At 41.6% G+C, this 14043-nt stretch overlaps 1 protein-coding gene across 1 annotated transcript in view; it reads right to left on the bottom strand.

The window, feature by feature from the left end:
• The window catches only part of SVEP1 (sushi, von Willebrand factor type A, EGF and pentraxin domain containing 1), a 136044-nt gene that overhangs the window by 5420 nt on the left and 116581 nt on the right, over nt 1-14043 (bottom strand). The window contains exons 46-49 of the mRNA XM_071580647.1: nt 13512-13682; nt 8111-8206; nt 6481-6576; nt 2993-3086 (exon numbers count right to left, since the gene is read on the bottom strand). Of these exons, the coding sequence (XP_071436748.1) occupies nt 2993-3086; nt 6481-6576; nt 8111-8206; nt 13512-13682 (457 nt within the window). The remainder of the gene's footprint in view (nt 1-2992; nt 3087-6480; nt 6577-8110; nt 8207-13511; nt 13683-14043) is intronic.

Genomic DNA, 14043 nt, shown 5'->3' on the forward strand with positions numbered 1-14043 from the left:
TAAGGAAGATGAGGAGAAGGCTGAGGTACTTAACGCCTACTTTGCCTCAGTTTTCACCAGTAAGACAGGTGGCCCTCAAGACAACTGGCCTCTGGAGCTGGTAGACAGGGAGAGGGAGCTGAATAGCCCTCCTGTATTCCAGGAGGATATAGTTACTGACTTACTGAGCCAGCTGGATCCTAACAAGTCTATGGGACCAGACGGGATCCATCCCAGGGTGATGAAGGAGCTGGCAGAAGAGCTTGCCAAACCGCTCTCCATCATCTTCCAACAGTCCTGGCTCTCTGGGGAGGTGCCAGATGATTGGAGGTTGGCGAATGTCACCCCAATCCACAAAAAGGGCTGCAAGCAGGACCCTGACAACTACAGGCCTGTCAGCCTGACCTCCGTGCCTGGCAGAGTTATGGAGCAGTTCATCCTGAGTGCAATCACACAGCACCTTCAGGATAGACAAGGGATTAGACCCAGCCAGCATGGGTTTAGGAGAGGCAGGTCCTGTCTGACCAACCTGATCTCTTTTTAAGATCAGGTGACCCACCTGGTGGATGAGGGGAAGGCTGTGGATGTGGTCTATCTGGACTTCAGCAAGGCCTTTGACACTGTCTCCCATAATATACTCCTGGAAAAGCTGATAGCCCATGGCTTGGACAAGTGTAGCCTCTCCTGGATTAGGAGCTGGCTGGAGGGTCGGGCCCAGAGAGTGCTGGTGAACGGAGCTGCATCCAGCTGGCGGCCAGTCACCAGTGGTGTTCCCCAGGGGTCTGTGTTGGGTCCAGTCCTGTTTAACATCTTTATTGATGATTTAGATGAGGGGATTGAGTCCATCATCAGCAAATTTGCTGAAGACACCAAGTTGGGAGGGAGTGTCGACCTGCTGGAAGGCAGGAGGGCTCTGCAGAGGGATCTGGATAGACTTGAGAGATGGGCTGATTGCAAAGGGATGAAGTTCAATAAGGCCAAGTGCCGGGTCCTGCACTTTGGCCACCACAACCCCATGCAGCGCTACAGGCTGGGCACAGAGTGGCTGGAGAGCAGCCAGGCCTAATTGACAGGAAGCTCAACATGAGCCAATAGTGTGCCCAGGTGGCCAAGAAGGCCAATGGGATCCTGTCCTGTATCAAAAATAGTGTGGCCAGCAGGACCAGGGCAGTGATCCTTCCCCTGTACTCTGCGTTGGTGAGGCCACACCTTGAGTACTGTGTCCAGTTCTGGGCCCCTCAGTTCAGAAAGGATATTGAGGGGCTGGAGCGAGTCCAGAGAAGAGCAACAAGGCTGGTGAAGAGACTGGAGCACAAGCCCTATGGGGAGAGGCTGAGGGAGCTGGGGTTGTTTAGCCTGGAGAAGAGAAGGCTCAGAGGTGACCTCATCACTACCTGAAGGGAAGTTCTAGCCAGGTGGGGGCTGGTCTCTTCTCCCAGGCACTCAGCAATAGGACAAGGGGGCATGGGCTTAAGCTCTGCCAGGGGAAATTTAAGTTGGATATCAGAAAAAAATTCTTTCCAGAGAGAGTAATCAGGCGTTGGAATGGCCTGCCCAGAGAGGTGGTGGATTGACCATCCGTGGAGATTTTTAAACGCAGATTGGACTTGGCGCTGAGTGCCATGATCTAGTAAATGGACTGGAGTTGTACCAAGGGTTGGACTCGATGATCTCGGAGGTCTTTTCCAACCTAATCGATTCTATGATTCTGTGAACTTGCAACAGCAAGTCTCTGCACTCATGCTATTTATTCCTTTTCTGCCTGTATGGTTTTTCAGTCCTCAGAATGGTATCATACCCCATAAACAGCTACAAGCAGCTGAGGCCAAGGCTTAACAAACTATAAAACAAATCTCAGTTCCTGCTGTCCTCTTCCCTCTACCCACTCAATCCTGTTTGGGGGAACTTCCTCTTAGACAGCTCTTGAAGACTGCAAGCCTGCAGGATTAATGGCCATTCTCTCAGATTTCACAATGCTGTACAGAGCTACAGACTTGGACAAAAAAACCCCAACAAAGTAATGAAACAAGAAGAGTTTGGTTTGGCGATAGCCTGAAACTTTGCTTTGCCTCAGAGATAAACTCCATTATTTTTGGCTGTTATATCCACTGGATATGGGCTTCTCTGCTTTATGTCCTAAGTGGTAATACTATCAGACTGCAGATGTGTACCTTTCAGTCTTAAGCTGGATACCATTTGTTGGCAGTACATTTAAGTTGCTTCACTAAGGCATATATTATCACAGCTGACAAACAAAAACTATTCATTTTGGACAATGTAGTTTCTCAAGCATATGTTTATAATTTTAAGATAAACTACTTATCAGAGAGATCGGGAGGAATGTCTGTCACTATCTGTCCACCAAGAAGACTAGAAAAAATTGCAATGTCACAGGTTTTGTCTGTCTCCCAGAGAAAAATATTCTCTCGTTCTTATTTAGCTCTCCAGGGTAATGACCAGCGTGTTCAGCAGCAGCCTGTGTGAGCTTTTGCTTGTATATGTTTCATGGCCCTGGCTGCCAGGTGATTTGAACTGGGACTTGCCTCAGAGGCATTGTGTTGTACTCTTTAAAAATGATTACATCATTCAAGAAGACCTATTATTTATAACATCTGTTGCATAACCCAAGTCTTAAACATGGATCCACCTGAGGCATATACAGATCCAAATGAACACTAGTAAACAGTAGGCCACCAAAGTTTCCTGAACATTCTGTATTACATGTCAAAAAACCACTTCCATTTACACTATGAAAAGTCAATCTCAGCACTGCAGGTGTGCCTGCCAGCTTACATGTAAATGCACCATTTTATGAGTTTTCTAGAAGCTTGACAATCATTTTGCAGAGTGCCTCTCTAAGGTCTTTCCAGATGACCCATAAATCCTGAGTCATCTAAATGTCACGGATTTTCAGGATCTAGAGATGCTCAAAATTAATTGCACATTCTTCATGTTTAGAGTTCAGTAGGATGTGATTCAACCTAGTTATGGCACAGTGCTCAGCAATGCTTACCTAGAGCAATCATGTCCAGTCCATGATGAGGGACAATAGCATCGATTCGGTCGTATGCACTTCCCGCCATTTAAACAAGGCAACTGGCAAACAGCTGCATACAAATACACACACACAAAGTTGCATTAATGAGCGTACCCACAACATGCTGATTGAGAAACAGGGCATTGAAAATCCATGCTGCATTATTCTGTTAAGAATGGACTGCTCTAAAAACTGCAACATTACACATCAGCTATGAGTTTGTTGAGAAAGAAGTTTTGCTCTTAAAAGGAGCTGAATGTGATTTCACTCTTTCTACTACTTTTGCTATCTGCTGCAGAGTATGAGTTACACAAAACAGTGTGTAATTTTACACTACCTTAAAAATTCTGTTATTTTTGCCTCAAATTAAGGGAAAAAAAAGAATGCAAATGAAGCAGGAGAAGTAATTAGAAGAGGCTGAAGATGAGCAGGAGAATAGGCCTTATCTCTAGGAATAAAATGTAGATTTTTTTGGAAAGGAATGTGATAGCTGAACAGTAGCCAGGGCAAGCAGATACCAGACATGGAGCAAAAGTAGAAAATGAGACAGCATAAGCAGAAGAAGTTAAGGGCCAGAAAGTCTTTTGCAGATCAACAGAAGGCAAGGAGTAAGACTTCACACAATGGCACCTGCATGGCGACAAAGAAAGGAAGTAGAGAATGACAGTAAGTTCCTGACAGAACTTGATAGCCCTAAGAGGTGAGACTAGGTGTTACAGGGCATTTGAATTAGCAAACAAACACTAGTCTGCCTTGTGGGTTGTGCTGCCCCAGCAGTGAAATTACACTGCACATGCTTTTCTGTGACAAGCAAACCCAAGGATATCAAGTAACCAAACAAATGCCAAAGCTTCAAGTTTTCCAATCAGTTTCGAGACTGAAAGATAAAGAAGCACAGTTTACAGAACAGATCTGGAGACTCACTTAATGAAGTTTTTCAAATGCAGACATCTATTTGGCAGGAAAAGTGACAGATATGAACTCTTTTAAGCAGATAATGCCATATGGAGAGAACAGTCTTAAAGATACCAGTGAGGACAAATGCTGGGTAGTATCTTTGTGAGGAATATGCATCAGAAAACACTGATTAAAATGGAATTATAGGAAATGGAAATGAGTAATGTGAAAGGATATAGAAATACACTACTCTAATTTCTCTGGGGAAACAAAAACAGACAATGAAGACGGTTATAAACTATGCCTATGCAATTAAGTGCACCAAGTATGTCAGGTTGAAGATGACTTCTGATTCTGAAATGAAGGATAAGACTGAAACATCTTTAGCTCTCACTTTATGCACATAATTATTCCTGTGAGACTACCAGTTAATCAAAATATTTCTCTGTCATGGCAAAACTTTAAAAGCAGAAAGTAAAACAAGAATTCATTTAAAAACTTTTATGAATGGACCTTGATACAGATGCAGTTGTTCATTACAATTTTTCCTTCAGCTACTGAAAAGCAAGTCAAGCCTGAACAGATTTGAATTGCTGGTCCAAAAGCAAAGAAGCCATCTATACTCCTGTCCTAGTTCGCAGCTGGGACCAGTTTGTCACTGTGTGCGTATGACCAAAGCTGTGTATTCTATGCCCTCTACGCCAGTTCCATTTCTCATGAACTGTTAACAATGGACCATTTGCAGCAGCTGCCCAGGGCACACCTGACCCCTCAGTTTACAAGCTGGGTGTTAAAGAAGCCTGTGAGATAGGAGCTGTGATAACTCCCCTCCAGGAAGTTGTCAGCACCTTCACATCCAGCCTGAGGGGTCATGTCTGCTAATGGGCCAGCAACAAATTCAAAAATACCCCATGACTCACAGAGTCAGATTACCCATTGTGGAACTCCCCACCCTGGGAGAGGTATCGGGCATTCCCACCAGAACCAGAGGGTATATAATCTTCAGGTTTGGGGACTTCTGGGACCACTTGCTGGATCCAGAGGAGGACCAAAACCTCGACAGGAGGAGATCATTGTCTGCACCAATAGGTTTCCCTTCCTTTTACTTTGGACTCAGGGGGACTATATGGGTCTCAGCACAGGGGCTAATGAACACCATTCTGTTTGTGGCCCTGGGTGCTGGGTTATAATTCTGGGTTTGGTGGGTTAAAACCAATTTCTCTTTGTATCATTGCATTCACTGTAATATTTTTATTAAATTGTAACTCTGACTTAGAATCTCTGTTGTGTTGGATTCACTTCTCCTGGCGATTTACCTTTAAACCAGCACACCTCCTCAAGCACCTATTACAGTTGCAAAGCTTGTGAAATATGAAACAATGCATTATGTACTAGGCAAGAGTCCCTTCAAAAGACAGTAGTTCAGAGTTAAAATGTTCACTCTAAAATTTTAGTTTGCTGAAGGATGGTTGGGTTTGCAGTGAATCATACAGCTTAACCACCAGACTTGCTATTCTTACCAGTTAAACAAATAATATGAACATTCATTAGCAGAGGCATGGGTTCCTTCTCCAGCTCACCCTATCAGCTACTTCAAAGACTTGCAGGAAAGCAAAACTGGGCTTTCATGCTAAGTCCCTGCTAAAAATCATTTAAAGTGCACTTGGGCAATAAAAACACAGTGAAGAAACTGTAAAATAATTTTTTGAAAAGAGCTAATATTTATTAGTGTTTAAGATTTAATAATGATTTAAAGACATATAAATGATCAGTCAGTTGCTGAATTTTATGTCTGTTTTCACAGGGACAAGTCTTTAAAAAGCTAACATTTCTTCAGTCTTGACACGGAACCACATATTCCAAACTTGGCTTCAAGTATTACCCATGATTGCAGTCAGCTACATCTCACACAAACTGAACCACAGCACAGACCTGTACCCTAGAATCCCTCTCCTTGCTACCTCTCACTATTTTGGTGTGTTCCATGCCTTTCAGCTTTGGTTTAGGTGCAAGCAAGATCTTTAATAAAATACCGTAAATGCTTAATTTGTTCAGAGATACCCACTGTAAGATACCCATGTACCCATTAAACTCTACCACGCTTAAATCCTTGCTTTGCTCTGCTGTCTTTCCTGGCTAAGTGCTTAGGCAGTAAGTGGCAATACACCAAATCAGACAGCTATCTGGTGAAAAATTTCCTAGTACCTGTAGCTTATTTGTGAATTTAATAGTGACCTGCATGTGCTGAAGATGAAAACTAAATTCTAACTCATCTTGGAATGGACAGTTGAGTTTTCTTCTTCTCCTTGGAAATCCTCTCTCATTTACACTGCTTGTGAATGCTATCTGTCTGTTTTGGGAGCAAGCTTTTCTGGGGGTTTTAAAGACTCATCAGTGACTGCTTAGAAAGTAGTTTACAGCTGGAGACAGCAAATACTCCAGGAATTTTGTTGCAGGCCTGGGTTTTCCTATGAGAAGCTTAGGAGTTCTATGAGTCCTTAGTGACCTGTGCTAAGTATTGCTAGTAGAGTCACAAAAAGCAAAAAATAATTCAGGTGAAGTTTTACCCATATGGCAGCGTGATCCAGTCCATCCAAGGGGGCAGTCACACTGGTAAGGAGCCACACAGCGACCTCCATTGAGACATGGCAGAATGCATATTGCTAAGAAGAGGAGACAGAATTATCTCCCATGAAAGTAAAGAACAGAAAATTCAAGAAAACACCTTGCATTTAATTAGAGACTGTACTACCCCTCTAAGTGTCTGCATGCAGTATCAGTAGAGTTGAGCAGGATCTACCCACAAGGCAGGAGAAGCAAATATGACTGGCATGGCAGCCAGATATGAGAAAGAATGACAAAGAAATGGACAGGCTGGAGCTAGAGTTCTTCTGATGCTTGTAGGCTCCATGTTCACAAGAGATGAGCCAAGGCTGTTTGCTTCTTTTGCACATGTAATATCCACAGACATTGCCCACTTATGTGATGGTGGCTAACAAAATCAGTTCATGCTTTAATTGCAAACAACTGGATTGTTCATTAATTCTCTGGGCTCCCACAATGTAATATCCAAAACAAATTAATCTATGCCTTGCCCATAGAAAAGCACTTGGTCTGGGCCAGTAAAATATGCTGGGACAGGTGACACCTGTATCTACCTGTTAGTGTATCACATCTGTATTTTGTGCCATGTGGAACTGACACTGCCACAGAGAAGACTTGAAGGTTGATGAGGTAGATTCAGAGGACTGTTTTAAGATGTGATACATCTTAAATGCTTGGAATGCATTCTTCTCCAAGAAGTACATGAGAATATGCACAACGTTTTGTATGTCTCCATGTATACTTGGACTCAGGGACAGTGACACCATCCCTGCTACAGATATTCTTGGATATACTAAAGCTTTATGTCAGGGTCATATCAAATAATACACACAGTAAGGGTACTTTCCCTTTCTATTACAGAGACCCAGGCCTGACTATGTGTACAGCAATAAGGCTTCTCATGCAGCAGCTGTGCCAGTGTGAAAGGGTTAAATCTCCCAAATTCTTTGTGCTAAGACTGACATGAAGAAAATGGTAAACATAGTTCGAATTGGTATCCCAAATGTAACCGAGGGAATCTTTGACAGAGCCAAGAGTCAGATTTTAATCTTTTGAATCAGAACAAATCCAATTCTCTAAATGTGATATGAAAGTCAGCCCAGAGTTTGTGGCCTATGGGTACACAGGTCAGGAAGGACAGTGTGGAAAAAAGGTCATTTGCATTACCTGAACATCATTATTTTATCAGGTTCATAGCTTGATAGACTGATAGAAAAGGAAGACAAGAAACCAATGCAGGCACCAGGAGAACACATTTCTTTTGTTATAATCCCTGTTTGTTCCCCAAGACTATCATGTATTGCTATTGGAAACCAACTTTGGAAAACTGCAGCAATCTGTTCTTCAACCATAGTGAAAGAGCACCCACAAACAAAATCACATCAATTAAAACAATGTTTGTTTTTGTTTGGAGATGTCAGGGCATAGAAACAAGCCATTAGTTTCTGTTCACTTTCATTTGTCAAGAAAATATAGTAATGGTATTTATGTTTTTGGCTCTTAGGCCTTTAATTTTCCCACCTGGTTCACTGCAGTAAATTCACTTGTCTTACCTACAACAACCTTAGTATTATACTTGGGGGATATACGTACGCTCTTCACAGAGACGGCCCATCCAGCCATCCGGACATGAGCAGGCGTTTGGTCGCTCACAGATGCCACCATTCTGACATGGGAACCGACAGACAGCTGAAAACAATACAGTTTCATCACAAACTCAAGATGGTGATTTAGAAGCTTAGTATTTCAGCACCCTGCATAAATCTTTGCAGTTCTGAAGCTTAGAGTAGAACAAACAAATGCAGTGAAGTTAAGAAACATTATTTGACTTTGATTTCAAGGACTACTTCATCTTCTGGCTCTGTGTGTTTGATTAAGTATTGTAAGCAAGAGCCTAAGACAAGAGCAGAAATGCAGAAGTTTTTAGCATAGTTGGGTAAATTGTTTGGACAATGTTTCAAGGCTGACGCTATGCTTTATCTGCTTTTCCCACTAATTTTCATAAAACAAACAAAAATTGCCCTATCTCATAAAAAATGATTATCCTCCTTCTCCCTCCTCCATGCCTTCTAAATTAACTCTAGAATAGAATCAAGCTGTCTTCTAACCTTAGTATGAAACATGAAGATAATGCTGTCTGGCATAATATAGGGTTTGTCGAAAGTAAAATTAAACCTTGTAGTAACACAAGCAAATTTTATTGCACTATCATTCAGCATAATGAGAAGTGACCAGAAAGGGTGCAGCAGTGGCAGTGTTTAGCTGTGGAATCTAAAGTGTGTTTATAAATCTCACTTAGCATTCATGCTGACTGGTGCCCCTTGGCTTGCATAGTTATTAATAAGCACCTGCTTATAAAAGTGAGGTATTTGGAGTGGACTCCATCATGCTAGCCCAGTATGCTGCCTGGACTGGACAGACTTTGAACTTCATTGTCTTTTCTAAAACACTGCACTGTATCTTGGCTCACATACCCAGGGAAACCAGGACTACTTCAGAAAATCAGGTGACAAGCTATGTACAAACATGTTAGACTTAAAGATTGATTGAGGAAGTACAATCCTTCTCATGTTGGTGTAAATACTATGAAGATCAAAAACTGTGGCTTCCAGATGATGCTACAGAACAAATAAGTAATCAGACTGACATCTAATTAGTGGTAGTTATGAACACAGAGTAATCTCAGGAAACTCCATCTGAACTGCTAATTGCAACATATCTTTAATTAGTTAGTAGGTGAGCAAAATATGCATTTAGGCTTAGAGTGTTCATGTTCAGTATTAGAATTAAATATAGACAGTGGATTAGCACACTAAAACACTGTTCAGACATGAAATTTACTTTGGAAAGAATGCAAATCTTCCTTCATAGAGCCAAACTTGAGTCACTCTTGGATCTAAGCCATACCAAGCTGCAAGCTACAGCTTGGAGTCTGTTGAAATAAGGCCAAAGCTCTGCCATTTTATTTTTCGATCTCAGGAGCCTTCCCATCAAGTGTCAGCTGATAATGAGAACGGGATGAGACCCTGGGCTCTGGCAGGTTAACAGAAGTTGTAATACTTTCAACAGTGATTTTGAAAAGTTTAGTTGTAAAAATATCTATTACTACATAGACAGCTTGTCTCTGGGCATTGACTAAAGCAAAATAGTGTGCTAAAGAGATTTCTTTTGTGCAATGAAAAACCATTTAAAGCTTCCTGTGATCCACACCACTTAAACAGTATCCCATGAATTTATAATGGGTTGTGAGATAAAAGATTTGTGTATAAATGATATCCCACATTAAATTCAAAGCCCATGAACAATGGTCTTCGAAATATGTTTTCTTTCCTTCTGTCAATGGAGAAGATGCAAATATTCCAAGAGTTACTGAAATTGCTGTACAGAATTTTTCATGAATTACATAAACTCCATGCCACTGTGCAATCCAGGATCTCAGGCAGACATAGGCTATTGGTGGATTTCTGCCCAGGTCCTGGTTGTGAAACTGAATGAGAATATCATTCCTAGGTGTGCACTTGTAATATACCAATTTAGGCAGGCAGAGACCATTTGTCTGTAGCTGTGGGGATTATTCTTAACTCAAGATACAAGACTAGAGAAAGGCCAGGGACTGGAAGTTAAGCTGGGATTTCATTCTCTTTTTATGGCTATTGTAAAAGCAAGCAGAGCAAATGCAGTCCTGGTGTGCTGAGGAGAGAATAGGAACCATGCACTGTGACTTCAGTTACAGGTAGTAGATCCCACATTCATGGTATCAATCTTTTGAGATCACCCTGTAAATCCATGCCTGGGAGTTATCTTCACAGGACACGAAAGCATTACACTACTGCAAGACAAGCATGGGTTATAAGGGGGGGGGAAAGTTCTGTTATCTGTTCTCAGCTTTGCCAAAAGGCTTCCCTGTGGTTGCAAGTGAACACTTTCCTCCAGGCCTCAGCTTCCCTCTTGTAATGCTCTTGTTTTCTGATGGGGTATGAACTTCTTGGTTGGCAGCTCCACAATGACCATTCCCAGTCAGCAAGATGTGGGAAGAGGGCAAACAAACAAGTCAGATTTTAGACTACTTCAGAAAGAAAAAACTGGAGTCAGGTAAGCTGTGTGCCTCTGTGCAGAATGCCAAATCCTGCAAGTGTTTACAATCAGCAGATCCAATACTTCTCACCTCTGAAACTCAGATCAGAATCTGGCCTGCAATCTCTAACCAGTGGTGATTCAGGCAAGTGCAGTTCTGGTTAGAGTTATTCCAAAGAAGCTAATGAAGTCTTCTTGTAATTATAATATTTCCAGTAACTAACCTGTTCAACCAGGACAGAAGGTTTCAAGCAGGTTTAGGGCACATTAATAATCAACTCACACAGCCATAAACAAGAAATGTAGCATGAGTCATTACAAAGAGTGCTTTGATGTCACTTCTGATGTAGACCACAAAGGCTTGAGTCCTGCAGGACTTTTGTTTGGCAAATTACTCACATGAATTAAAAAGCAGTTGAAAGATTACTTTGACATGTGTCATGAAAATGCAGGACAATCCTCTCAGCAACACCTTTAGTTCTTTTTAGTTCCCCTTTTAGGTGAAAAGAGAAGGCAAATTGTTATTCCCCTCCCTTAATACACAGTATATTCTGCTTTGTTTTCCATGTGCATCATCTGTCTACTTCATCACTTTGTTTTTTTGAAATAATTTTCCCTAACACTTACTCCTCTGAACAGCCCCAGTAGACTTCACAGTGTTGCAAACAGGACACGTTTGGCAGTGCTTTGCAGATCAGCCCTTCCTGGTTACTGATAACCAGTGGCAAGAACATATCTTAGCAGAAAATTACATTTCTTGGCGTAAAGTAGGTGGGTTCTGTGTAACTAAAAAATACTAAATAAGAAAGAAAAGTAAAGCTGGTAATATTAAAGGGGCAGTTGAAGAATCTGAAGTGCCACAATCTGAAGAAATAAAATCCAATAATTTTGCTAATGAATTCTAGCTTAGCCAAAGTAGCTATTATGCAGAGATCCCTTGAATTCTGTAGCTGTCACAGTTCAGAAAGAAAAAAAGATGCATGTGACAAATTTTTCACAAGAAACCTGGTGCTTTGGGAGTGTAAATTTCTTAACAGCACCTCTGGATTCCTCAAGACATCTGAAGTAACTCTGGTGCTTTTACTGTAGATCTCCCAGGCACTCAGCATTAGGATAAGGGGGCATGGGCTAAAGCTCTGTCAGGGAAAATTTAAGTTGGAGATCAGAAAAAAATTCTTCACAGAGAGAGTGGTCAGGCATTGGAATGGCCTGCCCAGAGAGGTGGTAGATTCACCTTCCCTGGAGGTTTTTACACAGACTGGACGTGTCACTGAGTGCCATGATCTAGTAAACAGATTGAAATTGGACCAAGGGTTGGACTTGATGATCTCGGAGATCTTATCCAACCCAATCGATTCTATGATTCTATGGTTCTCTACTTGGCTACTCAGTGGGTGATTCTCCATGGCAATGGCAAGCCATGGTCACAAAAACAAGAGAAACTCGTTTTTCAGGAGCTGCTTCTCTATTTCTGAATCCTTCAGGAGTTACAAGCCCACTTTTTGGCTTTGGGCTCCTCAAAATGGTCTACTGAGCCATCATTTTTAGGCAGGGCATTATAACTATCTGATACAGAACTTCAACAAAGCACCTGCTTTCATAGAGTAGCGCAACTCAATTTGCTTAGGTCTTAGCATTCGTAGTATTTTGCTGTCAGAATTTATTTAAAAAAACTGATGCGGGTTCATGATTAGTCAGGCTTAGCACAGTACAGAATCTTCCATCTCTCCAAAGGGCTTCTGACCTAAACAGAAAATCACTGAGGAAGGAAGAATTGTTACTTCTACTTTGACATGGGGAACTGAGACTTGCAGGAGGAGAGGCAGACCTGAAAACTCTGATAATGGTTCCACTGTTCCCAGCTGAGGGTTTTGGAACCTTTCCTCTTCTATGTGAGTTCTGAAGCTTAGAGAAAGGAGCTGCTTGTGAATGGTCACTGATGTGTCCTAATGTTTTTAGATTTATAAACAAAATACCTGAAGTTCAGTTGGAAATATGGTGGCTGTTTCAGAATCTAAGACTTTGTTTGGGGTGCAGCTAACTCAACTCACTGCTCTACCCAGAGTAGAACACTAGTCAAGCTTCGGATATGGATATGGCAGATGACAAGATCTCTTCCACCAAAGCGCTGTGAGCCTGGAACCCTTTTGCTATGCCTTATCCATGGTTTTAAGTTAGTATTTTAATATGCTTATACCTGTTTTTAACTGTTGAGTTTATAATTTCATATGTTTTGTGTTTGTTTTCCCCATTTTCTCTTCAAAACTTTTTATTTATTTGAATCTTCTGTATGGAAGAGCTAATTCTGTAATTAAACAGATGAATGTTTTAGCTCAACAGACCAAAAAATTATGTAACCTACTAGTATGCCAAGGGTAGAAAGACTAGAGTTTGTCTTTGGTATTTTGTTAAACCCATGAATTTTCTACAGCACTCAGTGTGTATTATTTAGTAAGCTATATCAATCTGTCTTTAAGTGATTTACTGCAAATTAATTTTTTTTGGACCTGTCACACTTTAAACATAGTGGTGGGCTAAGTTCCCATTTGCCCTATTTTGTTTTCTGCAGTGCTTGATTTTTGACTGTGAAAAACTGACTGGCAGTGCCTAACTGAAACAGCTCAGCTTGTCAGAGAGATGACTGATTCTGTCACTTTCTTACAGAAGATGAGAGTAGAAAAGATCTTAGAATTGGGATACAACATTGCAGCAGAAGAAACTATAAGATTTGCACAGACTAAATAGCAAAATTGTGGAAGCCCTGTTTCACGTGGAAATAAAGCAAAAACCTGCACTGTAAATGCCCTCTGAAACTGTGACTGCACTGAAATTAGTAAAAATTTCATTTTCATTTTTATTGCAGCGAAGCTCTGTGCTTATGTAAAGTTAAGATGTGCTTCAGTTCATAAAAAAGCCTTACCTTTGCAAGTAGGTGGTGTTGTCCACGTTCCATTTTCTAAGCAAATGCTCCGCAGGGGCCCCTCTAGCATGTACCCACTGTAGCATGAATAGGTGATCATATCTCCATACTGATAGAAGCTACCACGAATCAGAGCATTCTCTATGTGAGCTGGAGGACCGCAAGATATCTCTAAACAAAAGAAGTCATCCAGAGGTAGGTGAGCTGCCATGCCTACACAATACCATTTCTAAACCTGGAGAAAACACTGTCCAGGACAGGAGCCAGAAACACACCTGTGATGACAAATCAGTAAAAGGGTGTCCAGGGACCTGGATAAATGTGAGAAGTGGGCCCACAACAACCTCATGAAGTAAGTTCAATAAGTCCAAGTGCAAGGTGCTGCACCTGGGTTGGCATGATCCCAGATATGAGATCTAAGACTGAGAGAAGAAGTCATTGAGGGCCGATCTGTGGAGTACTTTGGGCTTGTCATGGATGAAAAGCTGGACATGAGCCAGCAATGTGCACTTGCAGCCCAGACAGCCAATTA

Source organism: Pithys albifrons, chromosome Z, assembly GCF_047495875.1.
Source record: "Pithys albifrons albifrons isolate INPA30051 chromosome Z, PitAlb_v1, whole genome shotgun sequence".
In the NCBI taxonomy this organism is placed as follows: domain Eukaryota; kingdom Metazoa; phylum Chordata; class Aves; order Passeriformes; family Thamnophilidae; genus Pithys; species Pithys albifrons.